This window comes from Lissotriton helveticus, chromosome 7 (assembly GCF_964261635.1).
Source record: "Lissotriton helveticus chromosome 7, aLisHel1.1, whole genome shotgun sequence".
Classification (NCBI taxonomy): domain Eukaryota; kingdom Metazoa; phylum Chordata; class Amphibia; order Caudata; family Salamandridae; genus Lissotriton; species Lissotriton helveticus.
In genome coordinates this window covers 1,753,735,189-1,753,761,129 of record NC_136068.1, presented here as the reverse complement: position 1 = coordinate 1,753,761,129, position 25,941 = coordinate 1,753,735,189, and the positions used below count along the sequence as shown (strand labels likewise).

The 25,941-nt window shown below is 45.5% G+C and overlaps 1 protein-coding gene across 1 annotated transcript in view; it reads right to left on the bottom strand.

The window, feature by feature from the left end:
• LOC144769677 (sialic acid-binding Ig-like lectin 13) overlaps positions 1–25,941 on the bottom strand; it is a 69,649-nt gene that overhangs the window by 12,357 nt on the left and 31,351 nt on the right. The window contains exon 2 of the mRNA XM_078653869.1: positions 18,797–19,188. Within this exon, the coding sequence (XP_078509995.1) occupies positions 18,797–19,188 (392 nt within the window). The remainder of the gene's footprint in view (positions 1–18,796; positions 19,189–25,941) is intronic.

The window sequence follows — 25,941 nt, the reverse complement described above, 5'->3', positions numbered from 1 at the left end:
CAAATTCAGCCCATTTTTAAATATGCTGCACGGATGGTGGAGCAATTAGATAGCAGTTTAATAATACATTATTATTATATCTTTGAGGCTAACTTCACTTATGCTTAAATATTAGTTACATTTTCTAATTTTTATTTTTAATTAATTTGTCAAATATGTTTTAAATCTTTGTATAATAAAAATACATTCTTTGTTAATTTAATTTCCTACTACATCATGCTTCAATCAAATCAACCTCATGTCTGCTGTAGATGCACAACAGCATTCATTGTCTAGGGATTATTCCTTCCATTGTAATTTGTCAGGTGCACCTTCTGCAGAGTCAGTGCCACATCACACCTTGTCAGTGACGTGATGTCACATGCCACACATAAAGCAAACAGTTTCATCTGTAGGTTGTTGTTGTTATTGTTGTTTTTGCTCTCTCTTATTCTTCCTGAGTGATTACTCACAATGAAAGTAATTATATTTTGATGTACTTTTCTGTTTTACAAATGAGTGGATATATTTACACTGTATTGTTAATTAAAGGAGTAACAACAGTGACCACACAATAAATGATATTTTTTTGTTTGCGCTACCATTTGAACCGCAACAATGCCATGTTTCATAGATGTCCTACTTGCTTCTTTTCTTCTTGGTGCATGACAAGAAGACAACCACAAGAGACAACAACACATAAGCGCCTTGAGACCTTGCGGTGACAAATGGCGCTCTATAAAAACTTATGACATTGACGTTGACATTGACATAACTCACAGTACTGCAAAAAAGAAGGCCTGTGCACGGCATGATGAGTGAGTGACCTACACAACCAACATTTCTTCAACTTGTGAAGCTAAGTGCTGCTGTTAAATATCAGCTTGAAGATGGCCCCAAAGAAAGGCGCCACTGCTAAGCCCAAAACTGCTACCAAGAAATTAGCCAGTGAGAACAAGTAGACGCTTACCACCATCACCCCATGTATGTCGCCTGACATGTTTTTAATGCAAAACAAAAAACTGTGCCTGCTGTACAGGCCTCTAGGGAGCATGCGGGGAGCAGCACCCCAAATTCAGTGTACCCACCCCAGTCTAGGCCCAAGCCCATGTCTGTCACAGAGATAGCCAATCTCATCATGCCAACGTCGATGAGCAGTGATGTTGACATTTATTTTTCTCTATCGCAAAGTAGTACCCAATCATTGAAGGATATGCAGAGAAGTGGATAAGAACAACAACCACAACTGCCAATAGTAGTTCATCCCGAGGTATGAGGAGTTCAAGAGATTCAGCTTATTGAGCTTCATGCTGCTGGGGAAGTAGAGAAATCTGCTCCAGACGATCCATTGTCTTCCAGTTCTCCAGCTGGAAAAAGGAGGGTTAGTGGTGCATCATCCTCTTCTTTAAGCACCCCGTCTGATGATCTAGAAGCCACTTGGATCCCACCTCAGTCTGAGAGGGAGACATGTCACAAAAAGGAAAAGGAAGGCTCCAGAAAGCCTTAGATTCATGGAGGCAGATGTAGAAGAGGAGGATGACGATGAGTCAGTCATCATGGATGTTAGCCTAGCCCCAGTAGAGACATTACCCCATCTCATCTTCTCAGGGAGGATGTGGCAGAGGCACCACAGATTCAACCACAACCAGTTGCCATATTTGCAAAGTTCTGACAGCGACCTTCATTCACAAGCACCTCAGTAGAAGTAGGTAATGCAGAGCCAGGGAGTCAAAAAACAAAACGCCCACCCACCGCAAGTTCTTCCAACATTGGCGGTGGCACCAGCAGCATCAGAAAGTTGAGCTCTCCAGTTTGACTTTGAGAAAGCACCATATGATCCGTTGAGAGGCACACCTTAGCAGTCAACAAACTGCAAGTGTTATGGAGCATTTTGAAAAAGCTGAAATCAAAAGTTTATTTAAAGCAGCATTTTGGAATAACAGCGCATATAATGGAGGTCTGCAAACTTCACATATCTGTGTCAGAAATGTCCACCTGTGCAGGCTTCTCTTTGGTAAGCTTATTATATATGTCATGCTGTGAAAGCCCCTGGCATATGCACATCATACGGGCAGCTGATATTTGCCCAGTGTTTCAAACCTTTGTAAAATGCATATTTTGTGGACAATGAGTGCAAAGCAGTGCAGGCTTCAGGCAAATGCACATCATTGGAACAAGGCACAATTATACAAATTCTAAATGTGTTTACATCTAATATTCAGAAATAGTGAGCAGCCTTTTCAATACTGCAAAACAGCAGCAGTGCACTAATATTGACGCAAATAATTTTGTGACACCCTCCCATTCCTCTTTTGAGAATTGCTGTTTCGATCTAAAAGAAACATTATCAATGTTACATGAAATATAAATGTGCAACATGTCTCAGCCAAATGTTCATAATAGACCCCCAGATACCATCCACATTAAAATAGAAGCAGTTATTATATATTTTTTTAAGAATTAGTCAAGGTAATCAGGGCAAGGCTTTCTGCAGAACATAGCTACCTTTATCGGGGGGGGGGGCTGAAAGGCTGAGGAAGAGGGCCAGAGCCCACTTTGATCATGCCTTAAAACTTCTGTGCTGCTGGGTAGGTCAACGTTTTCTGTAAGTGTAGTGCTGCTAAAAGATCTTCAAAAGAATGTGCAGCAGAAATGGTACCTCAAAGTACAACTAATGTAAGAGGATACACTGATGTGTGCTGCAAACAAAAAGCAAAACATGAAGCCAAATAGAGGGAGGGGAACTGACTTAAAGGGAGTCAGAAAGGGATGAAATGAAAAAAGAATACAGAATGAGTGGAGACGAATGGGGTGGAGGCATAGAATGCTAATATAGATGGAGAACAAGAGAAAAGACAGAACCTGAAAGAAATCGAGGTAATGAGATGGATGAAGAGAAAGCGAGTACTATGAAAGGTGCAAGCTAAAGAGAGGGATAGAGACATATGGAAGAAAGAGGAAGCTTAACTAAAAAGGGGAATGGAGTACATCTGTTGAATAAAAAATGTAAGTTGGGGAAATTTGAGCAGGCCTAAGAAAGACATTGGAAAAGAGTGGATGGACAGGCAAAGTAAAGAAGATGCAGATACACAGGAATGGAGGCAGAAAAATATGTATTGTTTTACAGATAGAATTTTTGTAAAGAATGTTGATGCCCTCTTTGCTCCAGTGGAATGCTGGTTAAAAGTCAACAATGATGCTCATGATGTGGTGTGCTCTGGTTTTGTATGGAACAAAAGTTAATAGCTTAATCAATTGATGGTTTGCCTTAATCACATGGAAAACAAGTCACCCGCACGTCGCCCATGGAAACCAAGCAGTAATCAAGGTACTCTACTGGTGTTGCTAAACATCTTTCTAAAGGGATGCAGTTGTGTATTTACTTGATGGCTCTACATTAGTAGGGAAAGGCTAATCCAGTCATGTGCTTTTGCTTTGGTAAACTGTTTAATCTCTGTTTACTGCAATGGGTATAATTAAAGTCAACCAAGACTACATACCCCAGAATGCACTGTGATGTGAAAGAAAATTCAAGGCGAGAGTCCTGTCTCAAGTTTTAAGAAGTCATCCAACTCCCCTAAACATGGACCACGTACTAACCTGTGTTAATGCCTCAGTACTCTGAGCATCATGGGTGGTGGGCATTGTGTAAGAAGTCATCCATCCTCAGGGTCGGGGTGAACTTCACACCTGCCCCAAATGAAAAGTTTGCTGTTGGTTCTTGTACGTTTATTGGAGAGAGTGCTACCTTTAGTGGCGGTACAAAAGGGGGTGGTGATGGACGGAGCATCTGAACCAATCAAACACTCACACCCAGTCAAAAGATCTGGGTTTGATCCAGCACCGTTCTTTAGCCCACTCTGCCACCCCAGTTCAGACATGGCTATATGCAAATCAGTCTGACCCTGTGCCTCATGGGAACGGTCCAGCCCGAACTGCCAAGCCATGCCTTCCCTGGACCGGAAACAAGCTTCCGAGGACCGGTTTCTGGCATTCCAGCCTTCTTCAGCCCGGCTTGCTTGAATCCAGTGGCAAAGTGAGCAAGGGACTCACGTATGAGCATACCCTGCCACACTTATGGCGGCCAAAGCGGTACAAAAGGGGGTGGTGATGGACGATGGATTTAGGCCTAGATCCTTGTACTGGGGTGAATGTATGACATTGTTCTACATTTTGTCCATCAACTGTGTTTTTTGAAATTTTCACCCCGAGTGTGCTGGGTATGCTCAGACGTGAGTCCCAGGCTCTCCACACCACTGGAGTCAAGCTATCCAGGCTGATGAAGGCTGATAGGCAGAAACCGGTCCTTGGATGCTTGATTCCGGTCTGGGAAAGACATGGCTTGGTAGTTCGGACTGGACTGTTCCCATGAGGCACAGGGTCAGAGCTGATTTTCATATAGCCAGTGTCTAGCCCAGGGTTGTGTGGAGTGCAAAAAAAGATGGATTTAGGCCCAGATCCTTGTACTGGGGTGAATGTATGACATTGTTCTACATTCTGTCCATCAACTGTGTTTTTTGCAATTTTCACCTTTAGTGGCAGCACACAGCGTGAAAAGGAGGGAGAGAAAGCGGCTGTGCAGAGACACAGGGTCTGGTTATTGGTTGATACAAAAGTCAATAAAAACAGGGATCCTGGCTATAAAAATGTGTCTTTTCCTCGTTCTTCATGGATGATGTATTCTGCCTGCTCTTTGATGATATTTTTGTTTCTAGGGTGTCTCAGGAATCAGGACGTGGCTGCTGTCACCCCACAGGCCCTTTGCCATCTCACAGCGTCCACGTTTCCCAGGAGGGTGCTACTTCCCAGGTTCAGGGTGCAATCCCCACCCAGGCAGGTGGGAGGCGAAGACCACGCTGTTCCACCTGGAGAGAATTTACATCTGCATTGACTTCAATTTTGGTGGATACTTACTCAGGTGGCCCGTCTCCAGTGTGTAGGCCTTATTGCCAAATACCCTCAGTACCGCTCCTTGTAGCTCCTCGGCACCTCCTCGAGGCAGATGATGAACTGAAAGTTCCCGCAGCAGCAGTCTGGGCGCAGTGCCGTGGAGTTGAGTTGGCCAGCATATTCCCAGCATCTGAGCTCCTCTAGTCTGGGGAGAGTTGACAATGGTGAGTGCTGTGGTTGGAGGTGGGCTTAAGTAACTCCACGCAGTGCTATTTCTTGAAGCTCTCTGCGTTTGGGCTTGGAATATGCACCAAATATCAGGAGACGAGAATGAAGGCTCATTCATTCAGATGTTTGTAATAAACCCAGCTGCCCACCTTTTCAAAAGTCAGAACTGGTAAATGAGCCAGAATAGATGGGGGAACATTTTAACGTGGTTACCTCTGCTGGGGAAACCACTTCTTTGAGAACTATAATGCGCTACTTTTGAGGTTACACTTTTCAGGCATGTGATGAATCTCAATCATTAAACAGTAAGCATACTTGCTTCACACTAGCTCACGCATTGCTACCAAAATGAAATCATTTACTTACAGCCTCAGTGCCTTTTGCTTGTATACAGGCCTGCTGCTGCGCTGCATGCTGCTTGATCTTGAGTCAATTGACTAGCACATCACAGCACTGCACTGCAGCTGCACAGTATGCTGGGGCGGGCAAACGTGGGGATACTCACATGCATTGTTCTGATTCATTTGGGAGGAAAGGAAACACTTGACAATGCAACGCCAAGGACGGAGGGGCCAGGCTATTTTCAAGCAGTCATCGTATTGGACTAGTGCTACTCTGACCGCTGTTAGTCACATGGCAGCGACCTCACCCAGGCCATTTCTGTCACTGTGTGTGTTTAGTCCGTGTGCCTCATGATAAGGTGGGCAGTCGCAATGTACAAATGTAAATGTTTCACACACAAATCCAGCCCAATCACACAACACTGAACCAGGCAGGCATGGCTTTACCGTGCAATATCGGCTCTTCACCAGGGAGACCTTCTGACATTAGTGAGCTGATATTGTGTGTGTAGACCCGGCCCTGAGAAATAAGTGCCGGTGCTAAGCACCGGCAAGCACTGGCACAAAGTCATGGCTATTTCAGGATCCCGTATTTGGTGCACTGCATCAACATCATTGTACAGGACTTTCTCAAAAATCAAGACCAAGTAATGACCTTACTGTCCACCTGAAGAAGAATCTGCATCCATTTCAGCCATTCATTTAAAGCCTAGAGAGAGCTGAGGGTCATGTTAAAGCACTCATACAGGAGGTACCAACATGCTGGGGCTCTACTTATTACATGCGTGAACGCCTGTTTGAGCAGTACAGTCCTATCAATGAATATATCATGCAAAGAGAAGAAGCAACTGTAAAAAGCATGATCATTGAAATGGACCAATGGGTCATAGTCAAATGGTGCTTCCGTTTGAGGGGTTCACACAGGAAGTCAGCAAAGAGGACAGAACCATAGGACACGCTATCCCATTGATACACATGTTACATGAACAGCTAAAGGAGGTGTCTGCAATATACGCAGGTGTGGATAGCAAGATTCCTTCACCGGGTCCACTCCACACAGTCCACACTGCTTTGTTCATTTGTTCATGCTTTATTCTCCTCCAAGACTCAGATGCGACCAGTCCCTTAGATAATGCAATGTTTGCAAACACAAATCTAGTCTATACAAAAGTGTCTCAATCTTTCCCTTCGTGTTGTTCACCAACAAAATTGCACTACTACAGGCCAATCTTTTGCATGGTTGAGTTGGGGCTCAGGACACTGTTGGTACGGAGTTGGACACCATAGTCGGAGTCAAACTCAGGAGGATCAAGATGATGGAATGACTCAGGGCATGGGTGAGAATGTGACTACTTCAAGGACTGCACCAGAAAAAGATGAACGTTTTCAAAATCACTGAAACCAACCAATTCAAATGATTGTTGATGACTTTGAAGAGGCATAGAGGTAAACAACACACCATATCTACAAACGTCTGTGTAGTGGTGGTGGTGAGTGGTGTGACTGACATCAGTGCTTTGATTTTTTTCTTTATTAGGACCATGCTATGTTGCTGGGGTGTGTGTGCTACTCGGTGCTGTCTGGCTCAAATATGAAGCAAAGAAGGGGTTGGGTGGGGGCCTGTTGTTGAGGGTAACTGGAGACAGACGTTTAGTCTTGAATGATAAATACTCACATTATGCCTATGCTGATATTAGGCTACACATTTTGTTATATATTATGTGATGATGAAATAAGGATGATCAAGACAGTTTGATCAGTCTGATACCAATAGTTACATTACAAACAGGCAATTTTATGTGGGATTTTTGCTGGTTGTTTTAAAATTGGCCTCACCGATTTCTATCACACAACGGGCATAAAATGAAATAATTCAAAAGCTAAAGAACTCTTTTTTTCTCCTCTTGCTTTTTCTATGAGTCTTCACAGTGCATTCCTAGTCCTCCTTAGATTAACTTCTTTCTTTCTCCTAGTCCTTGATTCTTGAATATCATTTTTGTTTTCCAATCTACAGGCCCTCTTATCCAGCGCCAAACTGGAAAACCAATTATTACCTTACCGGACCACAGCTGCCAGGCACCCAACATTGATGGACCATACAAGTGGAATCAATGCAGATGCAACTCCCAATCCAGATTTGGCACTACAGTATCATTTTTCTTTTAGTTATCATTTGAACTGCGTGTGTTTGTACAGTTTACTTGAATCCTACATAAACAGAAAGTTAATTTTGTAACATAATCAATATCTGTTAAAGCTCTGTAAGACTGATTGTAAATAATAATGTAACTTGATCTCTCTAGGAGCAGACAGACAATTTGGTTTGGTTTAGCTGTACACATTTGTTCCTTCCATTCCATTTCCTCCAATAACAGACTTCTGTTGGTTGGCTGCTCATTGCCAAGATGAATGTTGTCCTTGTGTAGTGTTTGTCTTTGTCTAGCCTTTCCCCAAATCCCTATTCTAATCCATTCACCAATCTCCTAACCCTCTTCCCCCAGACTGTTTGATTTATTGAGGTGTGACTTTACAATTTACACCATCAGTTGATCACAAACTTGGTGGGGCGGATGTGGTGAAAGCAACACCAACTCAGTGCAGGGTGAGGTGGATTTTACTCTTCAGCTTGTATAGCCTACACTGGCAATATCTTATATTAGCCAACCCCGCAAAGTGTATGATATTTTTTTTCAGAGGAACATCTCATTGCCAGCATCATAATTCAGGCACTGTATTTGTTTGCATCTAAGTTTAATTTAATTTTTCATTGCTTATCATACTCTCTTCTTGTGTCAGAGTTTGTTCTAGTAGTCTAGTCTTTGGTGACTGTATTTGTTTGCAAGCTTGCATATAATATTAATAATAACCGCATGAACCTAGTTCTTTTTTTAAATTTGTTACCTCCCTGCGATGAAAAGCCCCTCCACTCAACGAGTCTTTATCCTACAGTTCGAGTTCGCCTAGGGGGGAGTGGGACCTCGATTCAGTTCTGATGACTTTGCCTTCAATGTTAAAAGAAACGCTAGCAATGCATGTTGCTGCTTCTACCACCACCACCATGGCACCTTGGGAAACCATGCAGTCCTCGCTTCATCTAATCAGGTACCAGAAGTGAACTGTGGTTGATTGATTCATTGTTGCACAGAAATCATTCTACACTATTGAAATTCATCCACACCCCCTCTGAGTCTTTAGGGGTTAATAATATATAATAGCAGAGTAGACTGCAGAGACTAGCAGGCAAGACAAGTAGGACACGGGGGGGTACGGCATAACTGTTTTGTTGTTTACACTATCAGCAGAATTTCAAAACTGTATGCGGCAAAGGCAGCAGTGTCAGATAAAACAATAACCCCACAACTTTTTTTTATCATTCATAATGTAAATATGTGAAAACCTTATTCTCTGAACAAAGAAACCCACATATCAGATGATTTAAGTGTTAGTAATGAACAACTCATGAATAAATGAAACATTGAATTTGAGAGGAAACCTACCCGTTCGGTAGTGTTCATGCAGTAAATGCCAAATGTTAAATTCTGGAATAGATCCACATATCATACGTCACAACACCTAGATTAAAGCATCCAAACATTACTGCCTGGTTTGTAGTAATACGCAAATTGCTACAAGATATGGCTGTGTCTAAATGGTATTATTTGTCCAAAATAGGTCTAGAACTCACCTAAGAACATATAAAGGTCTCCTATAAGTATATGGTAGGGGCAGGGTCCACGACTGTGGAACAAGTGCCAGGAGTTTGGGTTGACTTCTCAATGGTACTAGAAAAGAGAGTAAGATTAGTGGTTGTGTGTCCCTAGTCCGTGCAGGTAAGGACTGGATGATCTAAAAGTGCAGACTCACTGCACAGTGGAATGCAAACCTCAGATGTTTGGTATGGTTTGCCACCATCTGTATATGGTATCAGAGAAGGTGCCCTGAACAAAACAAATTAGAATTAAATGAGCCCGGAAACCATAACCTAATGTGACATAAAAATAAATCACACTATGAATATAAATCTCAGCGCTTTAAGGGCCCTCTTATAGCTACCTCAATTGATAATAATAACACCCCCTCAATGCCATTTGTGAATGAGCTGCGACAACACAATCATCACATTAATCTGCATGCCCCCGCCCACTGCTAGCTAGCTGTTACTCCCCTACCCCCACTTCACACATCACTGCCCCGATTCTCCCCAGGAACCCTTCCCCCAGCCCATCCTGTAATCCCGCCATGCCCTCACAGGCTACCATAGGTCTCTAACCCTCCATCCCCTCCTCCTCTATCCTACCCATCCCTATCAGCATGCAGCCACAGTTCCCAGAATCCCCTCCCTCTGGGTTCATCTGATCATCACCTGCCGTACTTTCCACTACCCCCACTAGCTCTCTACTGCTGCAACATACCCTGGGCCTAGCCTCCTAATCCCATTCACACATCTCAGTGGATGGCCGATTTACAGGAGAGTACTCTGCCTACAACAACTTAAGGCGGAAGCACATAGATTTTTACTTATCACTGAGGATCTGCCAGCTAACTCCAGACTAAGTTGCGCCACTAGGAACAATCACCATCCCCAATTACCCCCAAATAGCAGGCTTACCTGGCTCCCTGCCCCCGGCAGACACCAGCCCACATCACCCACACACCCCATAGGTGGGCCTCTGCTCTGCTCCCTATCAACCCCTCTCGCCCCTTCAGATGTAGAGCTTTCCTGTCAGATAGGGATATTCATTCCCTCCTACTTTCATATGATTTAGCACCCCCCCACCTTATCAAACTTGCAACAAATTCAATCTATCCCCACTGATCCCTTCAGGGAACCTAGGCCAAACACCTGAATGTTAAATATGAACAATCTCACGAGAGTCACCACCACTCTACCTGCACCAACGAAAACCAACATAAGTCTCAAATGCGTGCTCCTAAACTGTAGATCGGCTGTTAAACATGCTGCTGACATTGCGGACCTCATGCTTGCCCAGGATCTCGATCTTGTAATGTTGACAGAAACCTTGGCTAAATGACTCAGCTGCTCCCATCCTGGACTTCTTAATGCCTCCAAATTATAATATCATTAGGTTGGACTTAACTAGTGGTCAAGGTGGAAGCATCGCATGTTTACACCGTAGCAATCTAACAGTGAAAGTACTACATGCCGACCTCCTGCTGTCCTGTGAATACCTATGCATTGAAGTGACTGGTTGCAACAATCACTCATGCAAACTGCACATGTTTTACCCCCCACCCCCCGCGACAACCTTCCCTTCACAGAACAGATCATGGACATTATCTCGGCCAATGCTGATTTCCATGGCACTCAGATCAGATCTTCCTGGAAGATTTCAACCTCTACACGAACAATGTAAATTACGTGGTGGTCAATAGCCTTAAATCCTTCCAACTTGACCTCAATCTAATCCAAATATGTGACAGTCCTACTCAGATCAAAGGCGCTACCTTAGATCTTGTCATTGGTAAGCCCAACTCCATCCTCCTTAATTCGATCCTCCCATGTGATTGGACAGACCACTATTCCATCACCTTCCTTATCTTGGAAGCAGTAAGAACAAGTAGAGCCCAGCCTAAGAACCCAAAACAGCTGAAAAGTTGTCTACTGAACATCAACTCACAAGCAACTCTCATGTGGTTCGAGAGCCTCCAGAAGCGCAAACACACTTTTGCTCAAACCACAAAAATTCATGAAAAAAAAGACCTAGAATCAAGCTTTCTCATGTACGGCTCTGAGGATTTGGAACTCCCTTCACCCCCCGAAGTCAGGGTGAACCCTTTCACTGTCATTTTCAAAAAAGAAGCCAAAGGGCTCCTGATGAAGACATTTCTGCCTTAATCGGGCTTCCCCAGCTGAGCCTGGGACATAGATGTGGATTTGTGGGCCAGCTGCCTGGCTCACGAGGATGTCAGACATTATAAGACTGTGAATTATTTGCTTTGTTGATTCTGTGGTGTTCGATTGTACCCTTTTTGTTGAATAAACTGTAAAGCGCTCTGATACCCTCGATGGTCATGTTTGCGGTATATAAAACTTTATCAATAAATAAATACAAATTACATAGTTAGTCCACTGCAACTCAAGCCAAGAGACCCTGTATGAAGGAGACCAAGAAGAAAATAGTATAAGTCCCTCCATTACCTATTTCAGATTTGCATAAGTTAGCAGGAATAGGCCACAGCCAAATTGACTTGACAGTTATTCCTACATGACACAGTTAAGTCATGGTAATCTACATAACTGACAGTTATTACTCTTTTGCATACTTAAGTATTTTCTCCAACCTTGAGGCAATTTGTCACTCATCCCTGAAAACGTAGTACATATTCATGAAATATAGGGAATGGTCAGCCTTGATCGTTCCACCCAAGAAGGTGGAGGACTATAAAAAAGTAAGAGGGTGGGTGGAAAGCCTGAGTTACATTGCTTTCATTTAAGTAACCAGATGGCTGTCTTTCATTCATACTATTTGATTAAGACTCCCCTGTCCAGAGATAAACTCCTGTTCTGGGCTTCATCATAGCTAAGGAGACATTGCAAAGGAATGGGACAGACAACAACTGCAGACAAAGCGGGGAAAACAGCCAGTAATGGGGAGATGCATGGAAGCTAAACAAGTGGTGAAAGAGTTTGAGAAAGTGTATGACAGATGGAGAGCTCATTATTTGATGCGATTGGATTGGATAAAAGTAACCCTACAGCGCTTTTACGTCCCTTTACCGGGACAGCCATGCACTATACAAATTGCTTAACCTCACATAACAATGTGCAGAAACAGGATTATTATGATCGGCCTGGGTGCATGCTATGCTCTACATACTGCTGCATGGATGGGATGAATACTTGGGGCCTCATTTACGAGAAGTGGTGCATAGCTGCGTGAAAGCAGCGATGCGTCACTTCTCAGTGCGTCCTCCTTGCGACACCAATGATGCGTCATATTTATAATATGACGTATCATGTCGCAAGGAAGGACAGATACATCAGTATAACTGATGTATCTGCCAGCACAAAGAGTGGCTTATTGCTGGAGTTGTGTCGAAAGCTTGATGCAACTCCAGCAATGTTCCTTTCACATGGGGCAAGCTCCATGTGAAAGGGCCTGCGTCACCCTTACGCCTGCCATGAGGCAGGCGTAAGGTTTTGACACATTTGCGTCCTGGAAAGGGTGCAGCGAAATCTCATAGATTTAGCTGCGCCACTCCTACGACCTTTTCTTGCGGGGGAACACCCACCCTGCATACATTATACCTGGTGCAGGTATAATATAGCGCAGGGGTTTACGAAGTGATGCATCAACCTAGATGCGTCACTTCATAAATATGTCTGTCAGCAGATCAGCCCATGACCAACTGTCACTCTACCTATCTCAGTCCCAACATTCCGAGGCATCAAGAGACTCCAACATTCTAATGAGTCATAGCTCAGGCACTAGCTGAGCAGGGCTGGTAAAACACCTTATAATATAATATGCAGGATACTACATATCCCCTTCCGTTCTAACAGAAACATTAAACCAATAAGTGAATAACAAATAGCGAGAGAGGACCAGGGAAGAGATAACAAGGAAGAACAGCAGATGAACAGAAACAGCGTCAAGGAAAGGAGTGAGCAAAGCAGCGCAAAGGGACAGGTGGAAGAAAACGAGGAGGAAGAAGAAGAGGAAGAAAAGAGTTAGGTGGAAACTGATAGAGATAACTCAGACTAATGGACATAGAAAAGGTGTGAGGAAAAAACAAGTAACATGAAGGCGGAAACAACAAGGGGCAGAAGAACACAGACGCACCAGAGACTAACCCCCGAACGCACCCACTGACCAGGCAGGCAGGAAGGTAATAAAGGACAAGGCACGACGCAAACGGACACCAGCCTCAACACAGATACAGGAAAGAGGGAGTAACAGATTTCCTCCTGAAAAGGGAAGGAAAATAATGAAAAACAAACGAGGGAAGGCTGGAGACAAAAGACGACAACAAGCAGTGTAGATCCAGAAACCAAGAATGACAATGTGATGACACCACGAGGGAAGCTGGATGAATAAGAAAACTGAGAAGAAGCAAAGTGGAAACATACAGTATAACTAATACTTGCCCCCATTTTCAATAAACAATAGCAATACAATGTAAGTGTAACATTGCGTTATACAAAACAGAAAATTGCAGAATGTAAAGTGACAATATCAGTCAAAGGGACTAAACCCATGACCGTCCTCTACTCCTGTGCAAGAGTGTGAGGAGCACTGTGAATGGGACTGTAACCCATATGACACCCTAAGTAGGGAGACTGAATAAATGTAAATGGGAAAAAGACCCATAAAATTGTGCCCTGTGTAAGGGTACTATGTAAATGTAAAATGGGACCGTGACTCATGAAACTGTGCCCTGTGTAATGGTAAACACCGTATGTTACCTATGTAGGCACAAGTATGTAGGCAAATGGGGCTGGTACCCATTCCCATCCTTGTGTAGGGAAATGTTAAATTGTAAATACAGACATGAACCCAAGATGGTAAGTACCCAGAGTCCATACCTGCAAGAGGTAGCCATGTAGGCAAGTGAATATGGGTAAATGGGACTATTACCCATTCCCATCCCTGTGTAGGGAAATGTAAAAATCTAATGAATCCATAGTTGATGCGCAATGAATAAATCGTGTGTATGGAAAAAGTAATGTAAGTATAAGTATATAACACAAAAACATTACCAAAAGTAATCATGAATTAAAAGTCAAAGGTGGTCATGTGGAGAGTCCTGTCAGACCCTAATGTTCGTGAAATAGCAGAGCAACTAACAGTAACACCAACCTGGACTGGCAGTTCACATGATCCACACTAAACATGCAGATGCAGAACGTGAGTATTACCAAGCGTGAAAACACTGTTGTGTGGTGGCCAAGATAATTGCAGAACTCCTTTCTTTTTTGCTCATGGTGCTTTACCGCCAATATAAAGCATGATGAGAGGCATACCTTGTGTTGGCCGCCTGACTTCTCCTTGCACCTCGCAGTGTGTGGCATGCGATGCATAGGAAAAGGATGTAGAGTTGTTGAAACTCTTAAAGCAAGAATGGTGAGGTGACGTGTGTGCGCAGACTGTTGAAAGATCACAGCTCCTCTCACCTCAAAGTCTGTGATTAGCAGGAAGTGACTCAAAGTAATCTGCATTTCAATTATACAAAATAGCCCTGGATGTTGCTTCTCGACGCGTTGTTTTGACAATCCTAAAAAGTGGCAAAGGATGAATGCCTTACAAATGGCACAGAATCGGGAGAGAACAGGAGAAACCACACGCGGTTGAAACAAGCTCACTGCACCCACCCCAGTGGCAAGCAAAGAAAATGGCAGAACGCACAGCACGCTTGTGCCAGAAGGCTCACGGCACGCCAGAACGTCAAACTGTGTCACTGAGTAAGATCTGGTGCAGTGAAGTGGCTGGCGTAACAGACGAAGTACGAGGAGATGCGCGCGGCAGCCAGCTTGAGGAAAAGTGAGTGCGCACTTAATTTAAACTGTCAAATAAACGGTCAAAACGGTACGATAGGAGTGAAAGTGCCGTCATTACTTACCACACAGAAAAGATTACCTATGAAAATATATGAAATGACCAGTGACATGAAGGCGCACTTGCAGAGAAACTGATGCCTTAGCTTGGTGGGGTGCACCACAAAAGTCATTCACAGAAACCCTTTGGTGACAGGAATACTTTATGTAATCTAAACTACGACTCACCAGCAACGCTTCCACGGCATAGCACTGCCAAGTTAGAAAGTCACACACGTCTTTGCCCTTAGTGACAGGCATGATCAAAAACAATCTTAGAAAAATACATTTCTGGAAGAGCGAAGACTAGATGAAAACTAGAGGTGGTGTAAAGACGAGAAAACACCAATACACATGTTACCTCAGCGCTGTGTTGAAGCTCCATGGGAAAGGACCTAGGGCCAGATGTAGGAGCCCTAATACCAGTCGGAAACGGCTGATCTCGGCCGTTTCCGACCGGTATTAGGGTTTTCAGATGTAGGGGGCTGAAAATTACAGAATCGGTATATTTACCGATTCTGTAATTCCAAATGTAGGTGGCACAGTTTACAGTGCCACAGGCCCATAAGAGTCGGTATTTTATCACACAATCCTATTGTGTGGTTACCACACAATCCTATTGTGTGGTAAAATACCGAATTCAGGTGTGCATGCACATCTGTGCATGCATACCTGTGTAATGTGACACACAGACATGCCCTTAGGGCATGCATGTGTGCCACATGTCACATAAGCCTGTACTTGGGGTGCTAGAGGGTGTCAAAGTGACACCCCCTGCACCCTTGCAGGATTCGGTATTTACCGATTCTGTAAATACTGAATCGGTATTTCCCATTGATTCCTATGGGCTTCAAAGCCCATAGGAATCAATGAGAAATACCGATTCCGTATTTACAGAATCGGTAAATACCGAATGTTACAGATTCGGTAATTCTGAATTTAAAATTACATACATCTGCCTCCTTCCTATTTACCTACTCTTAAATACCGAATCGGTAAAATTCAGTATTTAAGAGTAGGTAAATCGGAATTACCTACATCTAGCCCTTACTTCCCAACAATGGTGATAAACAGAAAGAGGGTGGTCTGTTAGTTGAATCACAGGAATCAATAGTAGAAAGATTGGAAGTTCAGAATAGGTAGCGTAGTTGTGCAGCACATCAAACAGCGTAGGCAGTAGAATTAATCCATACTTGGCGCTTGAAGTTGTGAAAATCAGGCTCGTGGAATGTGTGCCACAGTGTGCACTAGCATGGTAAGGATGAATGTTCTGCCATAAAAGTGTGAAAAAGACACACATTTTTGTTTAAACACCTTAGTCCAATAAGTGTAAGGCGGGGCTAGGGCTGGCCGGTGTTGAGGCCACTGGTGTGGCTTAAAGGCGTAGTGCTTCATGCTTACTTGTTTCGGGATGTCTTATTTTCTTTCCTATGATGAAAGTTACTTGCTTGTAATTGTTCTTTATGTAGGTTGTAGAAAAAGTTAATTCCTTGTTGGAAATGTTCCTTTCTTGTGGATACCTCCTAATGTGAAAATTGTGGTAGTTGCCACAATAGTTTCTGAAATTACACCATCTCTTGGTCTACCTGTGTTCGCCAGGTACCTTAGATCCGCTTGAAAGTGTAGGTTCATCCCAACCTCGTGGCCAAAATATGTAACGATGAAGGTCCACGCAGGAAGAATGTAATTCAGGATGTTTTATTCAAGTAGTTAACAAGTAGTAAGGTACAGGACATCATGTAGTTAAGATGGTATATCAGAGCCCCACCAGGAGCTGCCTGTCAGCAGCTCAGCCCATGACCAACTGTCACAATGCCTATCTCATCCCAACATTCCGAGGCATCAATTGTTATGAGTCAGAACACAGGCACTGGCTGAGCAGGGCTGGTAAAACACCTTACAATATAATATGCAGGATAGTACAGACTTCTTACACAAACTGTGTACGGTGTTAGCCCTGCACCCATTGTCCACAGTTTTTGTCAGAAACATGTAATGATTGTCAAAAAAAGCACAAAATAATTTTTTGCATTCTTTTGTACATGTAAGAACCTCTTCTTCGTTAGATGAAACCATGGCAACTGTCTAGTTTAAAAGCACAGACTATAGTGAGACAGGAAGCATGATACAAAGTTATTTTATTGAATTTTCATTGTAATAAAAAGCACAGTTATCATTTGGATATACATAGTTATTGTGTGCATGCCTTCATTATATATGTGACTTATTGTCTACATATACAGACTACTGTTGTCAGATCCTATACAGTTTTTATAATGGTGTAACTAGAATTGGGATCTATACAAGGCTGATTTTAGAGATATTTATACATTAAAACATGGCTGAATATGTCAACTACGCGCGTTTCGGCTGGAGGCCTTCATCAGGGAGCCATGTAGATATCCAAGTGGACCTGTACATATTTAAAAGATATAAACAATAGTAGTGCTTGTCAATGTCCGTGAGAAATCCTAGATATATACATTTTCAAAAAAGTACAATACACATTTTATAGTGATACATTTATACAGTGTCATCTCACGGGCCCTTCCCCTCTTAGTCTTTATCCCTACCCCTTACAAGTTATGCTAACTTTGAGAGTTCTCTCCGTTACCATTTAAGTTCTTTTCCCAACTTCTCTCTCTGTCAAATATGCCAAACCTACTTTGTTAGATAAACAGCATATCTGTGTCTGTTTCTGTTATCTAGTAAATGTATTAATCCAAAACTGGTTACAAAACCTACTGTATATAATTGTAAATATTAGGCCAGGTTCTTGTTGTTTGCTCTCTTTAAGGCATTTATTATCTTTACGCCTTAACACTGTATAAATGTATCACTATAAAATGTGTATTGTACTTTTTTGAAAATGTATAGTTGACATATTCAGCCATGTTTTAATGTATAAATATCTCTAAAATCAGCCTTGTATAGATCCCAATTCTAGTTACACCATTATAAAAACTGTATAGGATCTGACAACAGTAGTTTGTATATGTAGACAATAAGTCACATATATAATGAAGGCATGCACACAATAACTATGTATATCCAAATGATAACTGTGCTTTTTATTACAATGAAAATTCATGCTTCCTGTCTCACTATAGTCTGTGCTGTCACTAGTCCGTCTATGTCCATGGTTTTCAAACACTAGTTCCTAATTTCTTTCTTTCAAACATTGTATTTATCCCGTATTAGGAACTCTAGTCGGGGATACCCCCTCTTCCTTACATAAACTGTCTAGTTTAAAACAAAGCTGGTGCCGATTCTGCCCTCCTCCTGGTAGACGCTATTGGAGAATAAAGGCCAAAATGGAATTTACTGCCATTTGTGAACTGCGGCCCATGTCTGAATGAACTCGATAAACAGTGCCTTCTTCAGTCTATAAACGTGTTTTGTGTGCTTTTGTGCGATAAAATGTGTGACTGTATTACACTCCATGGTGATAGTCATTAACCTCCATACCAAGCCCAATATCCTGGGCACTATCGTCAATTTGACTCTTTGCTGAGTAATAAGATGTGTAAGAAGTGCTTTGCCTGTCTTCCCACATTTAAAAGACAAAATCTACCATCACCAGCCATGCGCTTTCATCTTTCCCTCTTCACCTAGAAACAATAGCACATTATAGCTTCAGCCTCTCTCTCTGTGGCTCACATTAGCAACAAAATATTCAGTTAACATTTTCAATGTTTTAAATGTCTGAATTCCGTCTTCTATAGGTAACATACTCAATATGCGAGGCTGGACTCTGTAATCAATTTACAACCAGAGAGAAGTTCAGACGTGACTTACCTACAACCGTCACGCGCAGCGGATAAATATTATAATTATATTTAATTCTCGAGCTTCTACTGTGCTCATATCGGAAGAAGTATGTGCCAGTATCCCGTGTGCTGACGTCATCGATCCTCAGGGAACAGTCCCATTGATTTACATCTCCCACCAGCTTGAAGCGGCCTCTGGTTTCCTCACGGATCTCTCTCTTTCTATCGTTGGAAGCCACTGACGGGTCAGACATGGCGTCACCCTCAATGAACCAGTATCCGCGGGGTCTTTCTGCTGCCTCCCCTGTCTCCTGGATAGTGAACTGGCAGGGAATGAGGACACATAGGCCTTCCTGAGCTGTGACAGGGCTGGGAACAGTCAGTGTATAGTATTTATTTATATCTTCATCATCACAGAGGAATCCTGTGGAGACACAAGGAAAGAGAACTTCAGAGAAGATTAAAGTTAAAAGCTACAAAACATGAAGCCATATGGACCTTCATGTATTTTTCAGCTGTCTTGATACAGTGAACATTGATAAGATGCTTTAAAAAATCAGGAAACAATTCTCAAAAATGTTGTTTTTTGTGTGACAAAATGCAGCACAAGCTAAAGTCCTCATTTATGGGTCTTTGGTCACCTTGCTGCACTCCCACACGCCAAAGTGAAAGGGCCCCATATTTAAGCAATACAGTACATTCCTGTCTTTTCTCAATGTGCTGGTGCTGTTTTGGCAGCCTAGTTCCAACTCAGGCACCCTTACACCATGGTGCAACGTACAGTAGCAGCTGGTAATGTCTGTCAGTGGTGGGGGCTGGTACCCAATTCACAAACAGATAGCGATCAAGTAAGCTGTAATTGCTCTATGGAGTTTGGGGGTCTCCCCACAAGAACATTTTGTAAAATTCAGCCACATTATCTGTACCTAAACAACTAATTTTCCTTCAGAGGCACCATTGTCTTTCAAGATAGGTGGGGAGCACAGACCAGGCACGATTTATCAAGGAGTAATGTAACGCAGGGTAGAAAATAAAGTTACTTCGCTGTGTTGCATGATGGCCCTTGAGGTTCTTTGGGATGCAGGCGGGCTGGATTTGATGGCTGATGGGGCCCTGCAGCAGGCAGGTGATCTCAGGGAGGAGCAGCAGAAGAGGTTGTCAGCGAGTGTTGTGGTAGAAGCTGTCATGGCTTGTTCCTCACCGACCCACAAATGTCATTGGAATAAAGTGAGAGGTATTGTGAATTCGGGCAGCATGGTGGGCGGGCCGCCATGGGCCGCGATACTCTACCATGCTGCGCTGGGAGGGAACAGGCAACAGGTAGCCTAAGGTGCTCGGGGGTTGCGGGTACCTCTGGAACTACTGAAGCAGTTCTGTGGCCATGGGCCACTATAAGGGGTTTTGGCTGTTGTGTGGGGGTTGCAGCGGCTGTGAACACTGCTGCAACCCATTTGACACGAGGTTGTACGTCACATCGAGGTATGTGTGCAATGATGGAACACTAACGATTTTTGAGGCTTCCAGGCCCTGCAGGACACAGGAAATGTTAGTGCCACTGGATGCATCAAGCCAGCTGACAGGGAGCGGCCAGGGAGTGAGGTGACCCCTCTCGGTCGCATGGAGACTCTGAGTCACAAGGATGCGGTGGGCGGGGCTATGGATTCCCAGGGCCTGCTGCTAGATTTATCAAGCCTGCAGAGGCAGGCCCTGGATGCATCACAGGGAGTGGAGGAGGAGAGGATCCCAGGCAAGCGGACAGGGCTGAGAGTGTGTAGCAGGTGATCGGTGGACACATGGTTCGGCAGAAGGGCGAAGGGCGTAGGAGGTTCATGACAGGATGGATCAGGCTCGAGTACACCCATAGTTTCCCCCATTAGTGATGCCAGGAGTCACAGGCAGTGTGGAAAATGTTGTTGTGGTTATGGAGCAGAGAGCAAGGGTTTGTTGGTCCGCTGTAGGAAAGTGCCCCTTTTTAAATGGTTGCCCCCCGCCCCACTTTTTGCCTGACACATGATGCACTTTTGACTTGGTGTGCCCTGGGTCCCTGACAATCAGGTTCCCAGGGCCTGTGTTCTTTACCAAAGCTGTACCTTTCTGTCCACAATTATCTCATCTCTGGTCACAGGTAACCCCCTTGAAAAAGGTGCCATAGGTCCTTGTGACCATGGAAGGCCTCTAAGGGCTGCAGCACCTATTCTGCCACCCTCAAAGACCAAAGAGCCATGCTGACACAGGAAGAACAGGACACCTACTGACTTGCCTACTGCAAAGAATCCAGTGTGTCCCGTAGCTCGCCAGAGCCCGGAGGACCTGCTTCCAGACTCAGTCTCCCATGATCACCGGATTTACTCAAGCAAAGACTCATCCTCAGAATGTGGATGTATGTGGCTCTGTGATTCGGGAACCAATCTGTACCCGACACCCAGTCCCGAGGTCGAGTGGCCCAACAACACAAGGAGGCTCTCCTGTGATCATTACCTGGGACCTGGTGATCATCACCCTCCAATGATTAAAAAAAATTGAGGAAGCGTATAGAAGGGAACACTCCTGGTCGCTTATATCATATATGTAACAAACAATAGGAGGAGTAACCCTGAGAACAAAAAATGTCCACATGGTATAAGGGAAGATACACAAAAAGAGAACATTTCTTCTTTTTAAGAAGCCCCTCACTTGGGGTCCAACCCGAATAGCTGGATGCTATCTGGGTGTGCTTCAATCAATCAATCAATCAGTGAACTTGTAAAATGCGCTACTTATCCGTGAGGGTCTCGAGGCGCTGGGGGAGGGGGGCGCTGCTACTGCTCAAAGAGCCAGGTCTTGAGGAGCCTTCTGAAGGTGAGCAGGTCTTGGGTCTCCCACAGATGGGTGGGGAGGGTGTTCCAGGTCTTGGCAGCGAGGAAGGAGAAGGATCTGCTGCCAGAGGTTGTTCGTTGGATGCACGGGACGGCGGCGAGGGCAAGGCTGGAGGAGCGGAGCTGGCGGGCGGGGGTGTAGAAGTTGAATCTGTTGTTCAGGTAGGCTGGTCCGGTATTGTGGAGTGCCTTGAGTGCATGGGTGAGGAGCTTGAATGTGATCCTCTTGTTGACCTGGAGCCAGTGCATGTCTCTTAGTTGGGAGGTGATGTGGCTGCAGCAGGGGATGTTGAGAATCAGTCTGGCGGAGGCGTTTTGGATGCGTTGTAATCGTCGCAGGTGTTTGCCCGGGATTCCTGCGTAGAGTGCGTTGCCGTAGTCCAGCCTGCTGCTGACGAGGGCTTGGCTCACTGTTCTTCTTGTTTCAGTCGGGATCCACTTGTAGATCCTGCGAAGCATGCAGAGGGTGTTGTACCAGGAGGAGAAGATGTCATTTACCTGTTTTGACATGCAGAGGGAGGAGTCGAGGACGAATCCTAGGTTGCGTGCGTGGTCCGTGGGTGTTGGAGCTGCTCCCAGTGTGGTTGGCCACCAGGAGTCGTACCACGCAGATAGGGTGGGACCTAGGATGAGGACCACCGTCTTGTCCGAGTTCAGTTTCAGACGGCTGCTCATCATCCACTTGGTGACGGCCTTCATTCCCTCGTGGAGGTTAGTTTTGGTTGGTGAGGGAGAAGATGAGCTGGGTGTCATCGGCGTAGGAGATGATGTTCAGGTCGTGCTGGCGGGCCACTTGTGTGAGGGAGGGCATGTAGACTTTGAACATGGTTGGGCTGAGGGATGAGCCCTGGGGTTCGCCGCAGATGATGTTGGTGGCTTCGGATGAGAAGGGCGGGAGGCGGACTCTCTGGGTTCTGCCAGAGAGGAAGGATGTGGTCCAGTCCAGGGCCTTCTTCTGGATTCCGGCTTCTTGGAGGCATGTTCGTAGTGTGTGGTGGCAGACCGTGTCAAAAGCGGCTGACAGGTCCAGGAGGATGAGGGCTGAAGTTTTGCCATTGTCTAGCTGGCGTCTGATGTCGTCTGTGGTGGCGATGAGGGCAGTCTCGCTGCTGTGGTTGCGTCTGAATCTGGACTGGGATGGATCTAGGATGTTGTTGTCCTCGAGGTGGCGGGTCAGCTGTATGTTGGCGATTTAGTCGATGACCTTCGCCGGGAAGGGGAGCAGGGAGATGGGCCGTAAGTTCTTGAGGTCTTTGGGTTCCGCTTTGGGTTTCATGAGGAGGGCGTTGATTTTGGCGTGCTTCCAGCTTTCTGGGAAGGTCGCTGTGTGGAAGGAGAAGTTGATGACCTTCCACAGTTGGGGTTCGATGGTGTGTTAGCTTTGTTGAAGACGTGGTGGGGGCAGGGGCCTGATGGAGATCCTGAGTGGTTGGAGTTCATGACCTTGCGTGTCTCTTCATTGTTGACGTGGGACCAGAAGGTCAGCTTGTTGGTGTAGGTGGTGTTCGGGGTGGGGTCTGTTGCGGACGGGGCGGCTGAGGAGTTGAAGCTGTCTTGGATGTCGGTGATCTTGCGATGGAAGAAGGTGGCCAGTGAGTAGCACAGATCTTGAGAGGGCGGGACGTCGTTGGTGTTGGCGCTGGGGTTGGAGAGTTCCTTCACTATGTTGAAAAGTTCTTTGCTGTTGTGTGCGTTGTTGTCCAGTTGGGCTTTGAAGGACGATCTCTTGGCTGTTGTGATGAGGTGGTGATGTCTGCAGATGGCATCCTTGTGGGCTGCGTGGCTGTGTGGTGTGCGGTCATGGAGCCATTTCTTCTCCAGCTTCCGGCATGTTCGTTTGGAGGTCCAGAGTTCTTCGGTGAACCAGGCGGCTTTCTTGCTGGGGTGGTTGATGGGGGCGAGGGTGTTGGTGCGGTCACCGATCAACAGTCTGAAGTTTCGGGTGGCGGCGTCTATGTCGGTGGGGTTGGTGGGTGGGTTCTGGGCGAGGGTGGAAGTCAGCTGGTCTTCGGTGACTTTGCTCCAGCAGCGGCGAGGCAGCTGTTGGGTGCGGAGGTGCGTGGTTGGTTTCTTGAAGGTGATGTGGATGCATCGGTGGTCGTTCCAGTGGAGTTCGGTGGTGTGGTTGAAGGCGACGTGGGTGCTTGTGGAGAAGACAGGGTCGAGGGTGTGGCCAGCGGCGTGGGTGGGTTCGGTGATGAGCTGTCAGAGGCCGAGGTTGGCGAGGTTGTCGATCGGGGTGGCGGAGCTTTCATCATTGTTGTTCTCGAGGTGGAAGTTCAGGTCCCCGAGGAGGATGTAGTCCGTTGAGGCGAGTGTGTGGGTGCTGGTAAGGTCGGCGATGGAGTCAATGAAGAGGGCCCGGGGTGCAGGCGGTCTGTGGATGAGTGTTCCTCTGAGGGTGGTGTTGGGGTCGGTGTTGGATCCGGAAGGGAAGGTGTACGGTGGAGTTGAGGTAGTCGTCTGCGATGGTGTGGACCTGGAGGGTGGACTTGTGGACAATAGCTATTCCTCCTCCCACCCCGTTGTTGCAGTCTCGGCAGGAGATTTTGTAGCCATCCGGGATAGCAATGGCGATGTCAGGTGCCGAGGAGTCATTCCACCAGGTTTCGGCTAGGAAGGCAACGTCTAGGGCGGCGGTGTCGAGCAGGTCCCAGAGCTCGACGGCGTGTTTGCGTGCGGAGCGGGTGTTGAGGAGTATGCAGAGGAGATGGTTGGGTCCGGTCTGTGGGGGTTTGGTTGTTCTGTCGCATGTAAAGTTGCAGGCATGGCAGGAGAAGGGTCCGTGGGTGTTTTTCGGGGTGGCCTGGAAGCAGCGGTGGTCTTGGCCGGTGTTGAGGGCTAGGAGGGTGTTGGCGTCGTATCAGAGTCTGACATCTTGGCATGCGCAGGTCCAGGGGTTCTGGCGCTGGGCACGGTCCAGGCGCGGACGGGCGCAGACGGGCTTGCCTTTGGCGTGCCTTAGGCGCGCCAGCGGCACGCACGCTGCGTGTCTGCTCAGTGGCCGCCATTTAAGGGAGGGAGGGAGGAGCAGCTGGGAGCGGGGCGGCGAGGGGACGTGACCGCGGGGGACAGCAGCGGGAAAAAACGGGTCACAGACGACAAAAAAGGAGGGTGGGGAGGCGCAAATGCGCTACAACAGTGAAAGTAACAGTGCAATAGAATACAGAAACTAAAAGCAGACAGGAGGGCAAATAACAGTTATGGACAAACCACAGTTAGATCGGAGATCCTGGACACCTGAGGATCGAACACCCGCTAGGAGCGGAAGCAGTGGGGTGAATGTGCAGCGGTGGTGCTGTTCGGTGGTAGAGGAGTGACCTGGCCCGTAAGCAGGGTCAGAGGTCACCCACACCTGATTACAGTGGAGCAGGTTATGATCGCAACAGTGGTCCAGGTGAGTGAATACAAGTGAAGTAAAAATTGTCCTAATTTAACTCCCTAGAATACTTTAATATGGAGCAACAGAACAATATTAACAAGCATTTGCAAAGCAATAGGTCTCGCATTATGAAAGTTTGAGCTATTGGTCTTGTAAATGACAATTTTTTTATTCATGTGGTTTTGAAAAAAGCTAAATTAATAGCTTTGTCATTTACAATGCCAATAGTTATAACTTTCGCAAATGTGACACCTATAGCATTTGTAATGGAACATGTATTGTATTTACGTGACTTAGATGTATTGATATTACAAATAACAATGGCTTTTAATTTTTTTAAATAATTGATATTTAAAAAAAAGTGATTGTAATTTATAATGGCAATAGCTTAAACTTTTGTAAATAACTTTTGTGTAGATTATGTTCAGTGTATTTTATTGTGATGAAAATCCAAGAACAGAAGTGAAATATTAACATCTTTTTGTGACATTTGTAATAAAGCTTGAAACATTGAGAGACCATATTTGAACCAGTTGTTGAATGGTTGCAGAGATTGATGCAGGGGTTGAGCTGAGTGATGCAGGGGTTGCGCAGCGTGATGCTGGGGTTTCCCTGAGTGATGCTGGGGTTGCCCTGAGTGATGCAGGGGTTGCGCTGAGTGATGCATGGGTTGCGCTGAGGGATGCAGGGGTTGCGCTGAGTCATGCAGGGGTTGCGCTGAGTGATGCTGGGGTTGCCCTGAGTGATGCTGGGGTTGCCCTGAGTGATTCTGGGGCTGCCCTGAGTGATGCTGGGGTTGCCCTGAGTGATGCTGGGGTTGCGCTGAGTGATGCGGGGGTTGCGCTGAGTGATTCAGGGGTTGCGCTGAGTGATGCTGGGGTTGCGCTGAGTGATGCTGGGGTTGCGCTGACTGATGCAGGGGTTGCGCTGAGTGATGCAG